The sequence below is a fragment of the Meleagris gallopavo genome, chromosome 12 (genome assembly GCF_000146605.3).
Source record: "Meleagris gallopavo isolate NT-WF06-2002-E0010 breed Aviagen turkey brand Nicholas breeding stock chromosome 12, Turkey_5.1, whole genome shotgun sequence".
Classification (NCBI taxonomy): Eukaryota; Metazoa; Chordata; class Aves; order Galliformes; family Phasianidae; genus Meleagris; species Meleagris gallopavo.
Genome location: NC_015022.2, coordinates 17,049,127 through 17,067,104, shown reverse-complemented (window position 1 = coordinate 17,067,104; position 17,978 = coordinate 17,049,127). Strand labels below are relative to the sequence as shown.

Below are 17,978 nucleotides of genomic sequence, written 5' to 3'. Positions count from 1 at the left end.
CTCTGGGGCAGAACCTTCTCCTGAAACACCATAGGATCCGAGCAAGCATCTGTCCACGTCCCGTGTCCCATATCCCCAGGACAGCTGTATTATCCCAAATGTGGGGAACCCTTGGGACACAGGGGCACCACCTCGTCCTGGGAATCCCAGAGCATCCTCCCTGCAGCACCTGTGGGATATCCCGTACAAACTGCCACTGCCGCTCAACTGGGAACCGAACCCAGAGCATCTCCCACAGCACAGCCTGATGGCACCGACAGCTCAGCGTCCCCGACTTGGCCACAACCCCAACCCCAAAGCCCCACTCCCGCAGGTCAGCCCCGCAGCCCAGCCCCGTGTTTACCATCACCTCGCCGAGGGATTATTCCGCCGGCGCTTTCCTCGCCCGCCCGACCCGCTGCAGCCCATGGCGCGGTGCCATCCCGGAGCCTCACGCCGCGCTATATAAGCGCTCTCTCCGCTCGGGCTGTGGGGACCGTGTGCTTTGCAGGCAGCGCTGAGACTCGGGGAAAGCGCGGCTCCGCAAATCCCTTCGGCTGCTCCCAGCCCGCGCTCCCTGGAACAGGAGGACGGGACTCTCTCCTTCGTTGGGGGTTTTATGGTTTTTGTAGGTAAGAGAAAAAATAATAATACTAAAGAATCACTCTAAGTTTTTCCTTCCTCCGCAGCACAGGCGTTATATAACTTTGCTAGGTAATTAAGGCAGCGTAATTACAAGCGGCTGTGATTGAGGGTGAAGTGGGAATTGTTGCTGAGGTGTGGGAGGCTGCCGGGCTGCTCGGCATCCCCAGCCATCCCATTGCAACGTCACCAAGTGGGTTTCGCACAGGGTCCAGAGGGGGGTTTGGGGAGAACAGAACTCTGTTCCTGCACTTCGTCCTGCAGCACTGTGGGGCTGAGCCCCAGAGAGGGGGGACGTGTCCCTGCATCTGTATGAAATCCCGGATGAGTCGCAGCCGGATCCCAAAATAACCCGCGAGTGAGAACGGGGCTTTCCGCCTGCATGCATTTCTCCTGGTTATTGTCTGGCTGTGAGTTCGTGACCCTGCCATAAGCTCACAAAATCCTGCTCATGTGTTGCTCGTTATTTGTGCTTGACTGGGATTCGCTGAGCTGTAATCAAAGTATTTCCTATTCCCATAGCACCCGTGCTTGGGGAGGTTAGTTACAAGCAGCGGCAGTTTTGGTGCTTGCAGCCTTGGGTAAACTGAGGCACTGAGCAGCTACAGCAAACGTGGAAACACAGAATACCCCAATTATCCCCCAAATTCATTTGTTGTGATGCACAACACAATGTGCTCATAACTGCAGCAGAGCCACTGAGCAACAGCTGCTCAAAACCTGGGTACCTCAATGCTCAAAGCCACAGGGCTACGTGATGGAAAAAAGGACAATTTCTGGCTGCTCGCTGACAATCACAGCATCACAGTAAGAGCTTGGCTTCTGCACGGGGTTTTACACTCTCAGCTTTGCCTGTGAGCCTTCCCAGGAGCTCTGAGCCCAGGCTGTGGGCAGAGGGACGGGGGCTGAGGCTCTGCAGAAGCACTTATCCTGAAAAGGGCTCAGTAAGGAGATGTCATTACAAAGCACTCCTCTGCAGAATAGATTTGAAGCGGGGATGGGATGCCACTGCAAAGAGCAGCAGGATACGGTGCCTCCACCACGGGGGGACAAATGGATAGGAGCTGCCACAACTGGATAACCTCTGAGTGAGATTTCTGCAATGGGAATGGGGCGATGTTTGGTGAACAACCAGGATGGGAGGTTGGGCACCGACTGCGAGCAGCATCCCGTAGGTAGGATTTGACACAGCTGGGTTTGTCCCCATAGGTCTGAGGGACGTGGGACAGCTCCAGGTCCTTGAGGAAACTCCCAGTTACCTCTGGACATGATGCTGGTCACCGCAAGAGGATGGGCGCTGCTGCTACTGCTGCTGTTGGGAGCCACAGCCAGTTCAGGTGAAGGTGCAACACTGGTGTCCCCAAACACAGTTCTGACATGGCTCAGTGGGTGTGGTGGTGATGGGTTGATGGTTGGACTCAATGATCTCAGAGATAATTTCCAACCTTGATGATTCTATGAAATCAGCAGACACGGCGAGGGCAGAGTGCCCATCTCTAGGATGAGCAGGACCCAATTTACTTAGATAGGTTTTGCAGAGCAGGGTGCCTGCAGGCTGTTTGGATTTGTTTCGAGGCCGTGGAGGAATTTTGCTCTGAAGCGCTCTGGCTACAAGCTTGGGGATAAGCACAGAAAGGTCAGAATTTGGTGGGGAGGTTCCAAACTTCTGCTCTGCATCAGGCAGCCCTGGGCTCAGCTCCCCAGGTTAACTCAAGCTCATCCCCTCACTGGATTTGTTCCTCCCCCATGCAGGGAGAGGGGGGATGCATCTTATACCTCCAGATATAAAAAGATGTTTTGGTCACAGCTGCTCCAACACAGAGGGCAGCAAGCCCAAAACGCAGCGGGGCCAGGGGAAATCCCAGCAGGAGGGATATGGAACACCGCCAAACCATGCCTGACCACTCACATCCAATTATATTATTAATAATAATCTATTTTAATCTTTAATTTCTTGAACCCCTAGGTCAAAGGCTTGTAAGACAAGGCCTTGGCAGGATCCAGATAGGACAGAGAACCTTCAGACCGATAGTGATGCTCAGCCTAGAGGGTGAGTTACGTTCCACCCTGATGGCTTCCCCTCTCTGGGACATCTTTTATTCTGCAGTCTTGATTTCAAACTGAATCAATTCACTGGAGTAGATGGGACATTGAGACAATGGAACAAATAGTGCTGTCCCCGCTCCCTCTTGTGGGGTTAGAGCTCTGGCTGACACACACTGCTGGCTCCAGTCCTGGAAAGCTGAAGGTCAGCTGCGCGACCACAGCTTGTCCTTGGGGCCATGAGGTGAGGATGGCGGTGCTGTGGGTTACACCCAGCAAAACACTGAGGTTTGGGCCACAGCAATTAGAAAACAAGACAACTGCCTTTCACTGCAATAAGCCCCAAACTCAGTCTTTACCTCTGGGAGTGGGTCTAGAAGACCTCCATGAGTTGAGCGTGCAGGGAGGGTCATACCAGACATCTCTGCCCACAGGTACAAGGAGCAGCTCCCATCGGTTGGACCCAATCTTCACCAGTGCCAGACGCAGTATGTCCTGCATCCCTACCTCACTCCCGCACACCCCTTGGCTTCTCCCTACCCTCTGCTCTTCCCACAATCAAGGTGATATCTGGAGCCATGGGCCTCCCCTCTGCCTTTCTTACCATCACAGCCCTGCAGATTCAAGCAGCTGATAGCTGCTGACAGGCAGAGCTGTGGAGGGCTGTAGAGAAACACCACTTCAATCTGTTGCAAACTGAACGCTTGCTTGGGGCAAAGACAAACATTTCTGAGGGTGCTCCTAGAAAGAGACCTTGTCTCCAAATGAACCTCCTCCTCCATCCCCTCAGTGTCACCTCAAATTATTAAATAATGTCTATCTATGTACCAATGGGGGTGCTGAACTGGAGAAGTCAATGTGCCAACAGATAAAGAATCTACCCAGCTAAGCCAGGCACTTGCTCCAAACCAGACATTGCACTGTTGCTGTCATTTAAGTCATCTGTTCCAGCCACAAAATCCCCCTTTAACACCTGCTTGTGGAAGCCAGGGGTTCATTTTCAGAATCTGCTATTCCAATACTTCAGCCACAACCTTGCCTGCCTCTTGGCAGACATAACTTGCCCTGGCATACAGAGAGCCCTGTGGAAGTATAGGTGTGGGAGATGGCGTGGTGCATGCACATGTTTCCAAGAGATCTCATTTTTAGAGCATTTAGTCACCAGCACATCTTCGTAAACATTATTAGAACGTTGTCATTTAAAAATAAACCCAAACCACAGGCTGGGGGTGGATCTCACCCATTCAAACAGCTTGAATTAATTACGTCCAGTAACTTCTAAAGGAATTCCTTGGAACATCCAACAGCACGCCAAACTCCCAACAAACCTCTTTGTGTTTGACAAATCAGCAGAGCCCCAGCATGCTCAGTAGCATCTCAGCCTTCTGTTCTGCACACAGCAAAGCTGGTGCTCCCAACGGGACACACACTTCCCCTATAGAGAACATATGTTGAAGTAGGGTTATAGGCATTCAGCACAACCATGCCAACAATAGCACCCTTCTTTGTTGCTTTTTTCATTTAACCACATGCAAGCACTGCCACTCAGACAGCGCTCAATTGACAGCGTGGGTTTGAGTTCCTCTAAATCAAAGTTGTCCAAGACTAAGCCTGAGCTGCAGCACTCTGCCCCTTAGGCTTACTTTAATCGTCCCGAATTCAGGCAATGATGTCTGAAGCGTTCAGGCACCTTCATGTGCCTTGTTTCCCAGCTCCCTCAACATGCTTTGAGTTTGTGGTGCGTAATATCCAAATACAATCTCATGTCCGAGCCACGTAAAAGCTGTATGGAAAGCGCTTGCTTTGGGGCAGCCCAGCGTTGAATGTGCTTCTCACTAACACCCCAATGATGTCATTCAAGCTGTTTTGGTGCAAGATTCCAGAAAGTTTTTGTCTCCGTGGTCAAAATGGAGCGAGTGCTCAGGAAAGTGTGGCCAAACTGGTGTGCAGAAGCGGACCCGATCCTGCCTGGCGGATCGCCTCTGGGGCGTGCACTGCAACGAAGTCATGGAGGAAGGGCGGCTCTGCATCGGACACGTATGCTCAGGTGCTCACATAACCTCGGTTATGTTTTTTACTCCCCTCAAAGCCATGTTACCACAGTTCTCCTCCTTTCCAGAGATCTGAGAGCTGCCTGCAGCCAGCCCCAGGAAGATGTTACAGCAGCTTGTAATTAATTGTATTACTCTTATACTCCCCTTTTAAACAAATCACTCTGAAAATGGTCTGTGTTTTCTCCAGGAAAGTTGTTATAGGGTTTTCTCTGAGTTCTTCTTTTTATTGCTGCAAATAGAAAGATTATCACACAGCTGCTGTAGGGGGAGGCTCTGTGATTGTAAAGGGAGTGCCCTTGTAAATGGAAAGAAACAGGGATATGTAAGATTAACTGTTGTAGGTAAGAAAACGTCACAGAATCACTCTTTGGGAGACCATTTGTTAGACTCATCAGATAATGCTTATTCAACAGTTAGGCTATTAGGACCCATCCTATGTCCCATGCAAGCCAGGATGCTGCTGAGAGGCGGCTTTTAGGACAAACCAATGCCATGGCATTTGGGCACGGGCTGGCAATGGGAATCTACAAAGCTGAAGGCATTTGGATTTGTGATTTTGCAAGGGTTCAGCTCACATGCAGATCGAGATTCAATATTCCCTGAAATTCAGCCCTTTGGGGATGGTAATGAAAAGTTGCTAACTGTAATCACATCCACATGGCTGCTTTCTACTGATTACGAGGCTCAGCACTCCATCAGCCCCACGTTTCTAACACAGAGCTGCTGATAATCTCTGGAAATACATTTTGGATACAATCTATTCCTTATGCAGTACCTGCCCTATTGCATCTAAATGGAAAGCAGGTGTGAGGCCGTGCTAAGAGTGTGGCAGGGCATCAGGCTGCTTCCTTACCTACCTGCCTCACCCCAGGCTGCAACATCACCTGCCCCATGGGCCGCGTGAACGCTGACTGCGATGCATGCATGTGCGAGGACGTGACCCTGCATGGAAAGGTCTCCTTGGAGGATGGTTCACCCGCAGACAACGCCCGGGTCTACTTGCAAGCCAACAATCTCAAGCTGTTGACGACAGCTGACAATAAGGGCACATTTAGGATTCCTGGGGTTTGTCCCGATGGCAGAAACACTCTCAAAATAAAGAAAGCCAAATACACGACCGCAGCCATCACTGTACCGGAGACCAACAGGAAGAACCTGGTGCTCCAAGTGCAGCTGAAGAGATCAGGTAGAACTATAGAGATGGGGAAGACTAGCACCTCTAAGAGCAACTAACAAAAATAAGAGTAACGAGGCTGTCTTTTCTCCTCCTGCAGGCAAACCCTATGTTTTCAAGAGCCCTGATGACAAGGCGAGGAGAGTGGGGCAGAGTGTGTCACTCTGCTGCAATGCTGTAGGGACTCCGGCCCCAGATCGATATCTCTGGTAAGGAACTCCCACACCACCTGGCAGAAGGGCAGAAAGCTGGAGCAGTGGGCCCAGGGGAACCTCGTGAGGCTCAACAAAGCCAAGGACAAGGTCTTGCACTGGGTTGCAGCAACAGCTGCTATCAATTCAAGCTGGTTATAAAAAGAAGGGGACAGACTTCATCAGGGTCTGATGTGAGAGGACAAAGAGAAATGGTTTCAAACTAAAACAGGAGGATTGCACTGGATGTAAGAAAAAAGTTGTTTACAATAAGGGCTGTGAGGCACTGGCACAGGCTGCCCAGTGGAGACACTCAAGGACAGCTGGATGGGCTCTGAGCACCTGATGGAGCTGTAGGTGTCCACGCTCACTGCAGAGGAGTTGGACAAGATGGTCTTTAAGGGTCCCTTCCAACTCCAACAATCCTACAAATTTTGTTGATTTGTACCTCCTTTCCATCTCCATAAAGCTGGATTGTTGTTTTTTTAAAGCTTGAATACACTGAGAACCCAGTGCTACAAATGATCATTTCCTGCACATTTGCAGAGCTGGCATTTCTCGCAGGTGCAGTAATACAATCTGCAGAGGGACTTAACGGAAAAAACACCCAGATAGAAGTTTCAAAAACCTTGGCAGACATGAGTGACAGCTGTGTCTGGAATGGGTTTTAGGGGAAGCCCCTGCAAGAATTTGCAGCCTGACTAGCACCCCATGCAACACAGTGGGGAGATGCTTTTAAGCATGACCGCAACTCTGAAAGGGCAGCTCCTGGGACACGGCTGCTCCATGATATAAGTGGTGTAACTGAGGGAGGAGGCGTGGCAAAATCCACACAGACAGGATCTGGGCCCTGCTCTGCCCAAGCCATGCGGTCAGGTCTCTGTCCCATTAACCATCTGCCTGTTCCTGGCAGGTACCACAATGGCTCCCTGCTGGATCCTTCCATATATAGATACAAAAACAACTTGATTCTGAAGAACCTGAACAGAGAGCAGGCAGGAGAGTATTTCTGCAAGGCCATCAGTGATGGAGGTTCAGCAAAGTCCCAACCTGCCACGCTTTCTGTAATAGGTAAGAGAAAACATGTGTGATTTGCTCCAAGCAGCAGGGGTACAAAAAGTGCTCAGAAATTATGACACATGCATGAAAGGAAAGGTGCAGGACAAATATTCGGGTGCTATTTTATGCACCCATTAGCAGATAAGCCTGGTTATCAGCCAGATACTTGCTACAATCCAGAGCTCTGGGTTTCAGTTGACCTGCCAAACTTAATCCGCTGGGCAGCCATTTCTCACTGTAATCACTGCCCAGCGTGTGAATATTTCTGTTTCTTTTTTAAATCCTGGGACCCATTTAGGTCTGTTCATAGCCAAGAAGCCAGGCAGCTGCAGAGCATGTAGCTGGTAAGCAGGAGCTGGGACACTCCTGCAAACAGCACTGCTCTTAATCATGTGCCTTAAATTAAAGCTGAGCACCTGCTGCAGTGTAACAAAGGCCAGATGAATCCAGCTAACCAAAATTCTGCAAACCATCTGTTTTATTGCTGCAAAAGCCTCCCTGTGATTGGAAGCAATGTTTAGCTCAGAGGGTTTCAGACCACATACAGATGACTGTACAATTATTTCATGCTGCTCATTAAGAAATGCTATTCAATAGGAAAACAAGAGGCAGCCTGCAGCTCTAAGCCCCAAAGCCACCTCATTCGTCTTCCACACGACTGTTTCCAAAAAGCAACTGACTCATTCTACTACGACGTGGGCAAGTGCCCAGCAAAGACCTGTGTTGGGAAGCTGGATAAGGGACTCCGCTGTAAGGACAACATCTCCTACTGCTGTGGGGTGTCTAAGATGGAAGTGAGAGAGATCCTGTGCGATGGGTACACGCTCCCCACTAAAGTCGCCGTAGAATGTGGCTGTAAAAAATGCACCGAGACAAAAATAACAGTTCGGGGCAGAGCTACAGCGGTGGATAACGGTGAGCCACTGAGATTTGGCCACATCTATATGGGGAACAAGAGAGTGAGTATGACTGGCTACAAGGGAACCTTCTCCATCCACGTCCCACCAGATACTGAAAGACTGGTTCTAACCTTTGTTGATCGGCTGCAGAAGTTTGTGAACACAACAAAAGTTTTGCCATTCAAGGAAAACGGAGGTGCTGTGTTTCATGACATTAAGTTACTACGAAAGAAAGCCCCTGTTACACTGGAATCCACTGAAACGAGTGTAATTCCTTTGGGAGAAAAGGAAGATGATGATCCCATTGCTGAATTAGAAATCCCTCCTGATTCATTTTACAGGAAGAATGGAGAACCTTACAGAGGAAAAGTGAAAGCCAGCGTGACGTTTCTGGACCCAAGAGAACTCTCAACAGCACCTGTGACACAAAGTGACCTGAACTTCGTAGATGACGAAGGAGATGTGTTCCCGCTCCGCACCTATGGCATGTTTTCCCTGGACTTCACTGATGAACAGGGCACCGAGACTCTTAATGCAGAAAATGTGAAGGTCCACTTAGACACTTCTCAGGTGAGGATGCCAGAGCATCTAGAAGAAATGAAGCTTTGGTCACTGAACCCTGAGACAGGTTTATGGGAGGAAGAAGGGGACTTCAACCTGGAGAAAAGCAGACGGCGCAGAAGAGAGGAGAGGACTTTTTTGGTTGGGAACATGGAGATCAAGGAAAGGCGGCTTTTCAACCTGGACGTCCCAGAGAGCAGACGGTGCTACGTCAAAGTCCGAGCATACAGAAGTGAGAGATTTTTGCCAAGCGAGCAGATCCAAGGGGTGGTGATTTCTGTTATAAACACAGAGCCAGAGCCAGGGTTCTCTTCCAACCCCAGAGCATGGGGCCGTTTTGACAGCGTGGTCACTGGTCCCAATGGTGCTTGTGTGCCAGCCTTTTGTGACGAGCAGAACCCAGAGGCCTACGCAGCTTACATTTTGGCGAGCTTGGGGGGTGAAGAACTCGAAGCAGTGCCCTCTGCTCCCAAACTCAATCCTAATGCTATTGGGGTCCCACAGCCATATCTCAACAAGCTCAACTACAGGAGAACAGACCACGAGGACCCTAACACAAAGAAAACTGCATTCAGAATCAATATGGCCAAGCCAAGTCCAAATTCTGCAGATGAGAACAATGGCCCTATTTATGCCTATGAAAACCTGAAAGAATGTGAGGAAGCTCCATACAGCGCTGCTCACTTCAGGTTTTACAGGATAGAGGGAGATCGGTACGACTACAATACTGTTCCCTTCAGTGAAGATGACCTCATGAGCTGGACCGATGACTACCTGGCATGGTGGCCCAAACCCATGGAATTTAGGGCCTGCTACATCAAAGTCAAAATTAACGGACCCCAAGAAGTGAACATAAGGTCTCGCAACATGGGTGGGACACATCCACGCACCATTGGCAAGCTCTACGGCATCAGGGATGTCCGCAGCATTCGAGATCCTGAGCAGCAGGACGTGTCAGCAGCCTGCCTGGAGTTCAAGTGTAGTGGCATGCTCTTCGACCAAGACCGTGTGGACCGCACGCTCGTGAAAGTCATCCCACAAGGCAGCTGTCGCCGGGAGAGCGTTAACAGCATGCTCCATGAGTACCTGGTGAACCACCTTCCCATGGCTACCAACAACGATTCCAGTGAATACACAATGCTGGCACCCCTTGACCCCCTGGGGCATAACTATGGCATCTACACTGTCACTGACCAGGACCCACGGATCGCCAAGGAAATTGCTTTGGGCAGGTGTTTCGATGGCACATCAGATGGCACCTCCAGAATCATGAAGAGCGATATCGGTGTTGCGCTGACTTTCACCTGTTCGGAGAGGAGCGCAGCAGAGCAAAGCTTATTTGAGTCCCAGAGGAACTTAGGCCAGCAGTCCATACAGGTACCATCAAGGGAGAGCCCTGCATACCAAAGGCCGGTGGGAAGCCGCCAGATCACCCAAAGCAGAATCCAGATAAGAGGCCAACGTCCTTCCTCATACTAGAGCTATAGAGGAGCCTAGGTAAAGTCACTCACAATTGATTAAAAAAAATTATCTACCTGCAAATAGCCTAATTCAAACTAGGTAGTTGTCAGTATTTTTGAGACATTATATTTCCCTCCCACTCCCCTTTTTTTTTTTTGTTTTTGAGTTTTATTTTTGCATTACACCACAAAGGAAAGATATAAGGCAGTACTTGTAAGTGAACTCCTGCCTAAAAGTGTCAAAAAAAATCTGAGATAAAACAACTCCACCTGATAGCCTAAAGGGAAAACTAAACACACAGTTCAATTAAGTCACATACATAAGACATCCTTCTATTCTGCATCTGCAGACTTTGCCAGCCCAAGTACCTATATAGTAGTTGGTAACATGAAAAGGAATAAACTGATTTTCCCATACTGAATTCAACTACAATGTTTTGTACTTGAAATGTAAGTATTTTATTTATTTCTAGCTTGTTTTAGAACGATTGTATTCGAGCTAAACTACCATCAGCTGCAGTTCTAAGAACTCACATGCTTGAGAGCACAGAGAAGCCATATGGATTTGTAGGCTCCGCGTGGATAAAATTAGTTTTCTCTTGCTTCTTGCATGGTTTTTCTTCTCAAATAATGCTCTACAATAGGGTAGATGAAATTTAAAAAAAAAAAAAAAAAAGCCATTTTGTATAATTTTGGCAATGCTGTATTAGCTTTGTGTTTGACATGCCCAAGTAAATAAACCATGTGTAGAGCTGACCAAAGAACAACCTACAAAATTTCACTTTTCAATGTGAGACTGATCCTGGGTATTGGAAAGTGATTTGGTGGGTAGCTGCTGCTCCTAAGTCCAAGGCTTTGCCACAGAATGCTGCAGTCAGGGAATCAGTCTCCAGCTTGCAAGCAGCACCACATCCACGAGATTAAGAGGGGCAGCAAGTATTGGGAGATGCAGACAGCAGGTCAGGGCAAGGGGTGCCTAAAAAGGAGCAGCAGAGTTCCTATAGCTTGAGAGCACTGAGGAGGAAAAAGGCTGGGGACCAGTGTTTTAGATGACAGAAAATTTAGACAGCACATAAACACAGATGGCCACAGAAGAGGTCAGAGTACGACCAAACTCCAAGAGCTCTATTTAACACATTGCCCTACAAAACCCCACAGCCTCTGCGCCACTACTCGTAGAGAGGAATCTGGGACCTCATCATGACAGAGCACATTCCGGGTTTACACCCAAACATACCCGACAAACTTTTTTGGAGCAGGTAAGCCAACAGGCCTCTGGCACTCAAATCTTTACAGACAGATCACAAAAAAAGAGCTCCTTTTTAATGAAAACTGACTTGAAACACACACCCCACTGTGGATTTCCCTCTGTTCTATCACTCATTCCTCTCCTACAGATATGAATACAGTCCTGATACAGGTCTATGTCTTACCCAGAGCTCATGAAGGGTATGGGGAATCTTTCAATAGCCTTTAGCAACATCTCGAACAGCTTCTCAGGTCTGTCATGAAGCATCTTGGATATTAAACTCAGGACTGTGCAGGACTAAATGCCAATGCAGCCTGAACTATGCTTAAAAAGAAACAAAAACAAAACACAACAACAAACCTTTATAGTCTTTGTTTTCATGCAAACTGACAATTAACAAAGAGAAACAGAGAAAGACGAGCTATGGAATACTCTGGCACAACCTCCTCATACCAGTGAATTTAGACTGCGTGTTTTCTTTTGTGTCTAGTCTGCTGCAAGGGCTTGGCACGAGCTGGGGCCAAGGCAGCCAGTGGGGAGCATTAGCTTAGACCTTCCCACAGAGCTCTTGGCTTGCACTGCAGACTTACAGAGAAACGTCTCTTCTCTATGCAGACAGTCAGCCAAATCCTGGCCCTGATTTCATCACTTTGTGAGTGAAGTAATGCAAATGACTTCTCCAGATCAACCCAGGAGTTACAGGGAGGAAAGCGGGCTCAGAATCTGGTCCCTGTGCTACCAAGGGACTTGCCAGAGCCAAAGAGCAGTGTTTAGGGCTCTTTCTTTACTGTTAAACAGAATTTTCTACCCAGTGAAGTGGTGACAGCCCTGAAATTCTACCTACCCATGAAACAGCAAGAAGCTCTCCAAGTTTCCCCAAGCTGTCCCCCACTGCAGCTTAACTCCAAGTTGGAAGAACAAGCTTATCGCTGGACTCTCTGAGTCCCTGAGCCCTCAGAAGAGACTGCTGACAGAGTACATTGCATATAAAGCAGAACAGAGAGGTTTCAAACATGGGCACTGAAGTACTATTACCAGAAAAGAAGCCAAAAACTACCACTCAGAGCTAACACTTCTTCACCACCAATAAGTCACCATGTCAAATAAATCGAGAAAGTTTATGTAGGAAAAAAATTACAGCACGTCCTAAACTTCACCCTTCACAGCAGTTTTATGCTATAGTTCAATAATGTGACTTTTCCAGTTCCTGAGTGCCTATGTTTATGGTCAGTGTACTACAGCATCCCTTCTGCAACCTGAAACCTAAGACACACTCCCACATATCAAAGCAGAGCATCAACTCCAGGAATGCAGGGAGGCTGTGACTCAGCTCCTCCCTCTGCATTAGTTTTCAGACCACCAACCTTGAGAAGTAGACTGAAGCAAGAGGCCTTGCTCCCAAACATCCGTAGGTTTGGGGCTAATGGCAAAAAAGCTTCCATTAAGGTCACCTGGTTTCCAACCCCAGTGACCTATCTCTCCTCTTGTTTTTAAGAAAAGAAAAATAGTACCTCCCAGAAGCTATCAGGCTGTCAGCAACAAGGATAAACACAAGTAGAGATATTCTCATCTGAACTCAACCTTTGTATTATTCATTGATTTCCCCAAACAACTTCTCTAAAAGCCTAAAGTATTATTGTGATTAATCACCTACATTACTTATATGTGTTCAGTAGAAAACAGGAATAATAAGGTTTCCTAGGAAGCGGGGGACTGTAAGGTTTGATTACTGAACAGATGCAACCAACTGCTAGTCATCAGCATACTAGAAAATATCACTCCCTGTAACATTTACTTGAAACACAAGATGAAATCATCCCTGTTGAACACCAGAGCTCTTCTGGTAACCAAAGGTTTTGCAGTTCTACCAGTAATTTGGCTTCAGTGATCTTGAACTGAGCCTTAGCGGATGCTGGGTCTATGAATATCTCTGCTGTGTTTCCTCTCTCCAAGAGGACAGCTGTTTTATTTTGCTAGAATCGTTTTCCAATTGCTAGGGTGGTTGTGCTTGAGCAAAACAGTAGTCCTGGGGATTGAATCACCATGTCTATGTTCCAGAGTCAACCCTGACATGCTATTCCTCACCTCATCAGTGAATGCCCCATTCTTGTTTTGCCTGATCTGCAAAAATAATCAGATTTTCATTACCTTCTGGTTTAAATCCCTACAGAGTCAGGTGAAAAAGAAATTTCCAAAGAAACATTTTGGCTAAGAGCTGCCTGGGGAACTCCAATTCCCTTTAAAGCTTCTCCACCATGTCAAAGATTTCCTCCATAAAAAAATAAATTAAGCATAATTTCTCCATAGAACAACTGCAGAAAGTTGTGCATATTCAAAGCTAGGACAACCAATAGCTAAACTACAGCAAACTGTCTGATCTTTGATAAGCTCTCGTAGAGAAAGAAATTTTGAGGAGATTAACTTCAAAAGATATAGGAACTCTGGCCACTGCACAGTTTACACATTATTTGGTATTAAACATAACTGAAGAGATCCTGAACCAGATTTTTCAAGATCTTCTGCCTGCTGACCTTGTTCTTCCCCTAGAAGGGATGCAGTGAGCACCACCTACTGGGTGTCTGAGTGTATGCCTCTTCAAACTCCCTGTAAGACAGAAGGAAACTACTGCCCTGCACTTCAGAACTGAAATCACCACCACTGGTGACTAACAGCAATACATCTCACATGAGGCATAATCTCAAACTGTCAGTAGGAGATGTGCAGACTGCCCCAAGGATTCTTGTTGATGCTTACAGTTAATGCAGACACTGCTAGTTGGAAGCTGGTATTCCAGCTACCAGCAATAATGCCACCAGTAGGAACACTGCTTTGCTCACATCAGTTAGGAATGATATGCTCTGACCAAAGGGGTTTGCTCTCCGAACAATTTAAACACAGCAAAAGAACAGAATGGCATCTTTGGTAAAATCTGAAATAATTCCAGAGGATCTTTCTCTAGGATCCTTACACAGCTCTTCGCTACTATGATGCCACAACAGGTTCAAGAAAAGCAAAGGAGCCCGAATTTAAGTTCAAAGAACTTCCAAGGAATTTTGTCAGCAGTTTTAAAAAGTCTGCAGCACAATCTGCATGCTGGAGGCTGCAAGAAGATACAAAGGAATTCTCCACAGAAGCCCAACTTCTACCTTATTGCTGCTTGCAGCTTTCGCCTTGCACTCACAGACATGGATTTCTTGGAGGATGATGTGTTCTAGACAACCTGTCAGAGACAGATTCACTGTTGGACCAATGGCAGAGGAAGAAAAAGACTGCAGCATCCGCTTTAACAGATGCTTCCTCAGAAACATTTGAATCCACATTATATAACACTTTTTTTTTTTTAGATTTTGCTCTCATTCAGTGAGTCACATTCAAGCATGTCGTGTTCCTGTCACCTTGACATAAGTATCACGCATTTAACACACAACTTTAGCTTTAACATTATGCCACAACTGCTTGAAAAGGCATGAATGGTCAGAAAACTCTGAAGAGCCAAAGGTGCAAGAGGATGTGGCTTGTAATTCTGTTTTTCTTTAAGGCTTACAAAATTTCTGTGCAAATGCTGTAAATAAGAAGCTAACAGAATGGTGCCTCACTAGGTCTGAATAACTTTAGTAACTGCTTTTACTCCAACAGCATTCAGAAAAAAAGAAGGAATACACTGAGCAAATAATGCTACAGCAGCTCCTATCACCTGCCTGGTCTTTATTTTGTTGCTTTCCTTAAAGTGTTACAGGCTTTTTCTTGCTCTTCTGAAACTACATATGAATTACAGAGAAGCAAGGAAATATTTCTAGACTGAAGCAACTGAGCACAGCTTAAGCTTGAAGGAAGTTATACTGAAAGTGCAAGAAAAAAAAAATATTGAAAACATTATATAAAAATAGATTTATTACCCAATAGTGGAAACAGATTTATTCACCGCCCTTGATGTATACAGAGATTACCTTCCTTAATGGGGTAAAAGAAATGATCATCATCAGAAATCCAAGATGAGAACAGAATGCTTGACAATAAGGTCACACGTTCTGGGAAGGAAAACTTCACCAAGTTCAATGTTATTGTTTGGAATTGAAGTATTTTATATTAACTTATAGATATACTATAGATGTTTTTTTCCACATCTTATCTCTTTATATCCTGCAACAATACTTCCCTCCCTTTCAGAGTCTTCTTTGCTGTGTTAAGTTTGAGTGTTTGAAACCTGCATTCCTGATGAACTGTTCTTGAGTTCTGCTGGAACCAAGAGTGCATATATCCATTGTAGAAGTCAACAGCTGTAAGCTTCTTCTTTAATACTACTGTTTTGATTCCAACCCAGCCCTCCTAGAAAATAATAATAAAAAAAAAATAATCAAAGAACAGCAGTAAGCTTCTTCCATGTTTTAAATATTAGGTTGACTTACTAAATGTGTTCTGCATCACCAAGCTTATGCTATGAGTCAGAATTCCCAGTTGCAAATGAAAAGTCTGTTACTGGAAATAAAAAGCTCTTTGAGGTATCAAGTAAAAAGACTGATGCTGATCTAAACTACATCAGTGAATAACAATGGACAATTAAGATAGATGTTAAGTAACAGATACTGAAAACCTCATCTTTAGGGCAATGAATACAAAAACAGAAGCCTACCTTGCAACGAGCTATCAGTGTTTGGGACATTTTATGGTAGAGTAGTGAGCCAGGAACAGCTCCATGGTCACTTAATACTTGATCTAGAAGCAAAAAAGATTGCTTTGCATCTTCATGCAAACAAGTAAAAGAAGTTTAAAACACTTGTCTCTGAAATATAATTACTTTGTGTTTCTATTTTGCTCAATAATATTTTACCATATTCTATGTTTTATTATACTCAAAAAAAGCAGGAAAGAATCAGAACAGTCACCCTCTAGCACTGCTCCCTACCTCACCCACAGGCAGCCATTAAGCCCTGCACACTTCAGTACAGCACCCGGAGCATGTAAAGCTCTCAGATTCACAGGTGACTACACAAAACTGTTTAAGTGATAACACAGATCTAGCTTCGCTCTTGGGAAATCACGAGGCAGCAGCATTACAAGAGGATCTCTCAACTCATGACAGAATTAAAATAATCAAATCTCAGGATTTACAGATCTATGCCTGCTGTTCTCTCATTGTCATCATGAAGCAAGAACAACCTTAGAATCCGTATCATGTTCACCTATGGGCACAGACATTCAATACACTTTTGAGCACAGTAGACTGCTTTAGTTATACCAGTTTTAGAAAGCAGTACTGTTTAGCACAATTGTGTACAATCTTCAAGTCAGTGCTTACAACACACAAGCACTTCAGTTAGCAGATTAATTTAAGAACACATACCAGCAGAGCCAAGGATATTATCCACTTCCACAAAATCCAGAAGTTTAACAGTACTGCCTTTCCAAAGTGTCTGCAAAGGGAACTGGAAACAGAAGCAGACAACATACTGGGACAATTTTCATTATTTCTAGGCATCCGTCTAGTTTTTGTTGTTTGCTGTCTGTTTGTTTTTTTCCATTTCCCTCCCCTTACACTAGACATCCTCTGCTGGAGGACAGAAAAGAGTTAGAAAATCTACTCTTACCATACTTCCTATGGCACGATGCAGCTGAATTATTTGTGCAGCTGTTTGTTCTTCCCAATTTATACAACTCTTAGCTACAGATATTTTAGGAGCTAGGAGAAAGAAAAAAAAGAAAATAATTAATATCTGATTTTAAGCCAGAGGCACAGCAGAAAGACCACTCTAAAAAAGGTATCTAAACAATAAGAGAAAAAACAAAGTTGCATTATTAAAAAAACAAAAAGCACACCTACCAAATGTTACCCCTTCTTTTGGTTGCTCTTTTTTATTTTCTAAGCTTTCAGGCAAGTTTTTCAAAACTGACAGCAGCTGCAAAATAAATGTTAGTAAAGAACATTGGGAAATCTGAGTATGCTTAGTGAAAGGAAGACTAAATCCAAGACATAAATGCAGCACTTCATTTTTCATCAGTCAAGCTTTCTCACAGATTTTAGAAAATCTGGTCACTATAAACCTTCTGAGTATATCATAGACACAGCACATTTCTCGCAATTAAAAAAAACAAGTACTCTTTTCTGGATGATCTGCTCTATGATGTTAACCCTAGAACAGGCTGAAAGCTGATTTTTAAGATCAACAAGCAAATGTTCTCTTCAACAAAAGGAGCAGTTGCACTGTTTCCACACAAAGCAAGTGAGTTCTTCACTGATTACAAACAGAATTGCAACGCACAGAGACCAACACCAACAGTTTATCACACATCACTTAAATTTTTCTCTCAGTGAGAGACAATACTCACAAACACTAAGTTTTGGATCATTCTCCTCCTAACAATTGTAGCCAACTCAGAACAAGATTACAAAGAATAGCTCGCATGTTGAAAGCAAGGTACTGATCAGAGGCAACACAAGCTTGCGTGACTTTACCATCTTTGCACCCATCTCTGCTAATATCACTTCCAACTCCTTTGTTGTACATTGAGGAGGAACAGGACACTCTTCTTGCTTAATAATTGGACCTACATCGAACCTACAAAGCAGAAAACATACAAGCTTACAGGAGGAAAAACTTTGGTTCAACTAACAGTTCAAAATTTTACATTAAATATGTTAACTCTGTTATTCACTTTTTTCTTTTTCTTT

The 17,978-nt window shown here is 45.5% G+C and overlaps 3 protein-coding genes across 5 annotated transcripts in view; 1 reads left to right on the top strand and 2 right to left on the bottom strand.

Annotated features, from left to right (window-relative positions):
* Positions 1-434, bottom strand: part of LOC100542183 (gonadotropin-releasing hormone II receptor-like) — a 37,830-nt gene extending 37,396 nt beyond the window's left edge. For 2 of the 3 annotated variants that reach the window (XM_019619574.1, XM_019619573.1), the window contains exon 1: positions 344-430. The gene's annotated coding sequence lies outside the window, so the exon portion shown is untranslated. Of the gene's footprint in view, positions 1-343 lie in introns of all 3 variants that reach the window. The other variant, XM_019619572.1, reaches the window with a different exon arrangement.
* A 48-nt stretch (positions 435-482) lies between these two features.
* Positions 483-10,489, top strand: CILP (cartilage intermediate layer protein). Its single transcript, XM_003209563.4, has 9 exons — positions 483-611; positions 1,831-1,958; positions 2,588-2,671; positions 3,099-3,152; positions 4,526-4,711; positions 5,590-5,904; positions 5,993-6,101; positions 6,997-7,154; positions 7,740-10,489. Exons 2-9 carry the CDS (start codon positions 1,889-1,891, stop codon positions 10,079-10,081), a joined length of 3,318 nt encoding a protein of 1,105 aa, XP_003209611.1. The 5' UTR covers positions 483-611; positions 1,831-1,888; the 3' UTR covers positions 10,082-10,489.
* Positions 10,490-15,180: 4,691 nt separating this feature from the next.
* MTFMT (mitochondrial methionyl-tRNA formyltransferase) overlaps positions 15,181-17,978 on the bottom strand; it is a gene marked incomplete at its 5' end in the record, with an annotated part of 4,941 nt that continues 2,143 nt past the window's right edge. Inside the window, 6 exons of the mRNA XM_010717654.2 lie at positions 15,181-15,637; positions 15,942-16,024; positions 16,653-16,734; positions 16,897-16,988; positions 17,130-17,205; positions 17,763-17,865. Of these exons, the coding sequence (XP_010715956.1) occupies positions 15,437-15,637; positions 15,942-16,024; positions 16,653-16,734; positions 16,897-16,988; positions 17,130-17,205; positions 17,763-17,865 (637 nt within the window). The remainder of the gene's footprint in view (positions 15,638-15,941; positions 16,025-16,652; positions 16,735-16,896; positions 16,989-17,129; positions 17,206-17,762; positions 17,866-17,978) is intronic.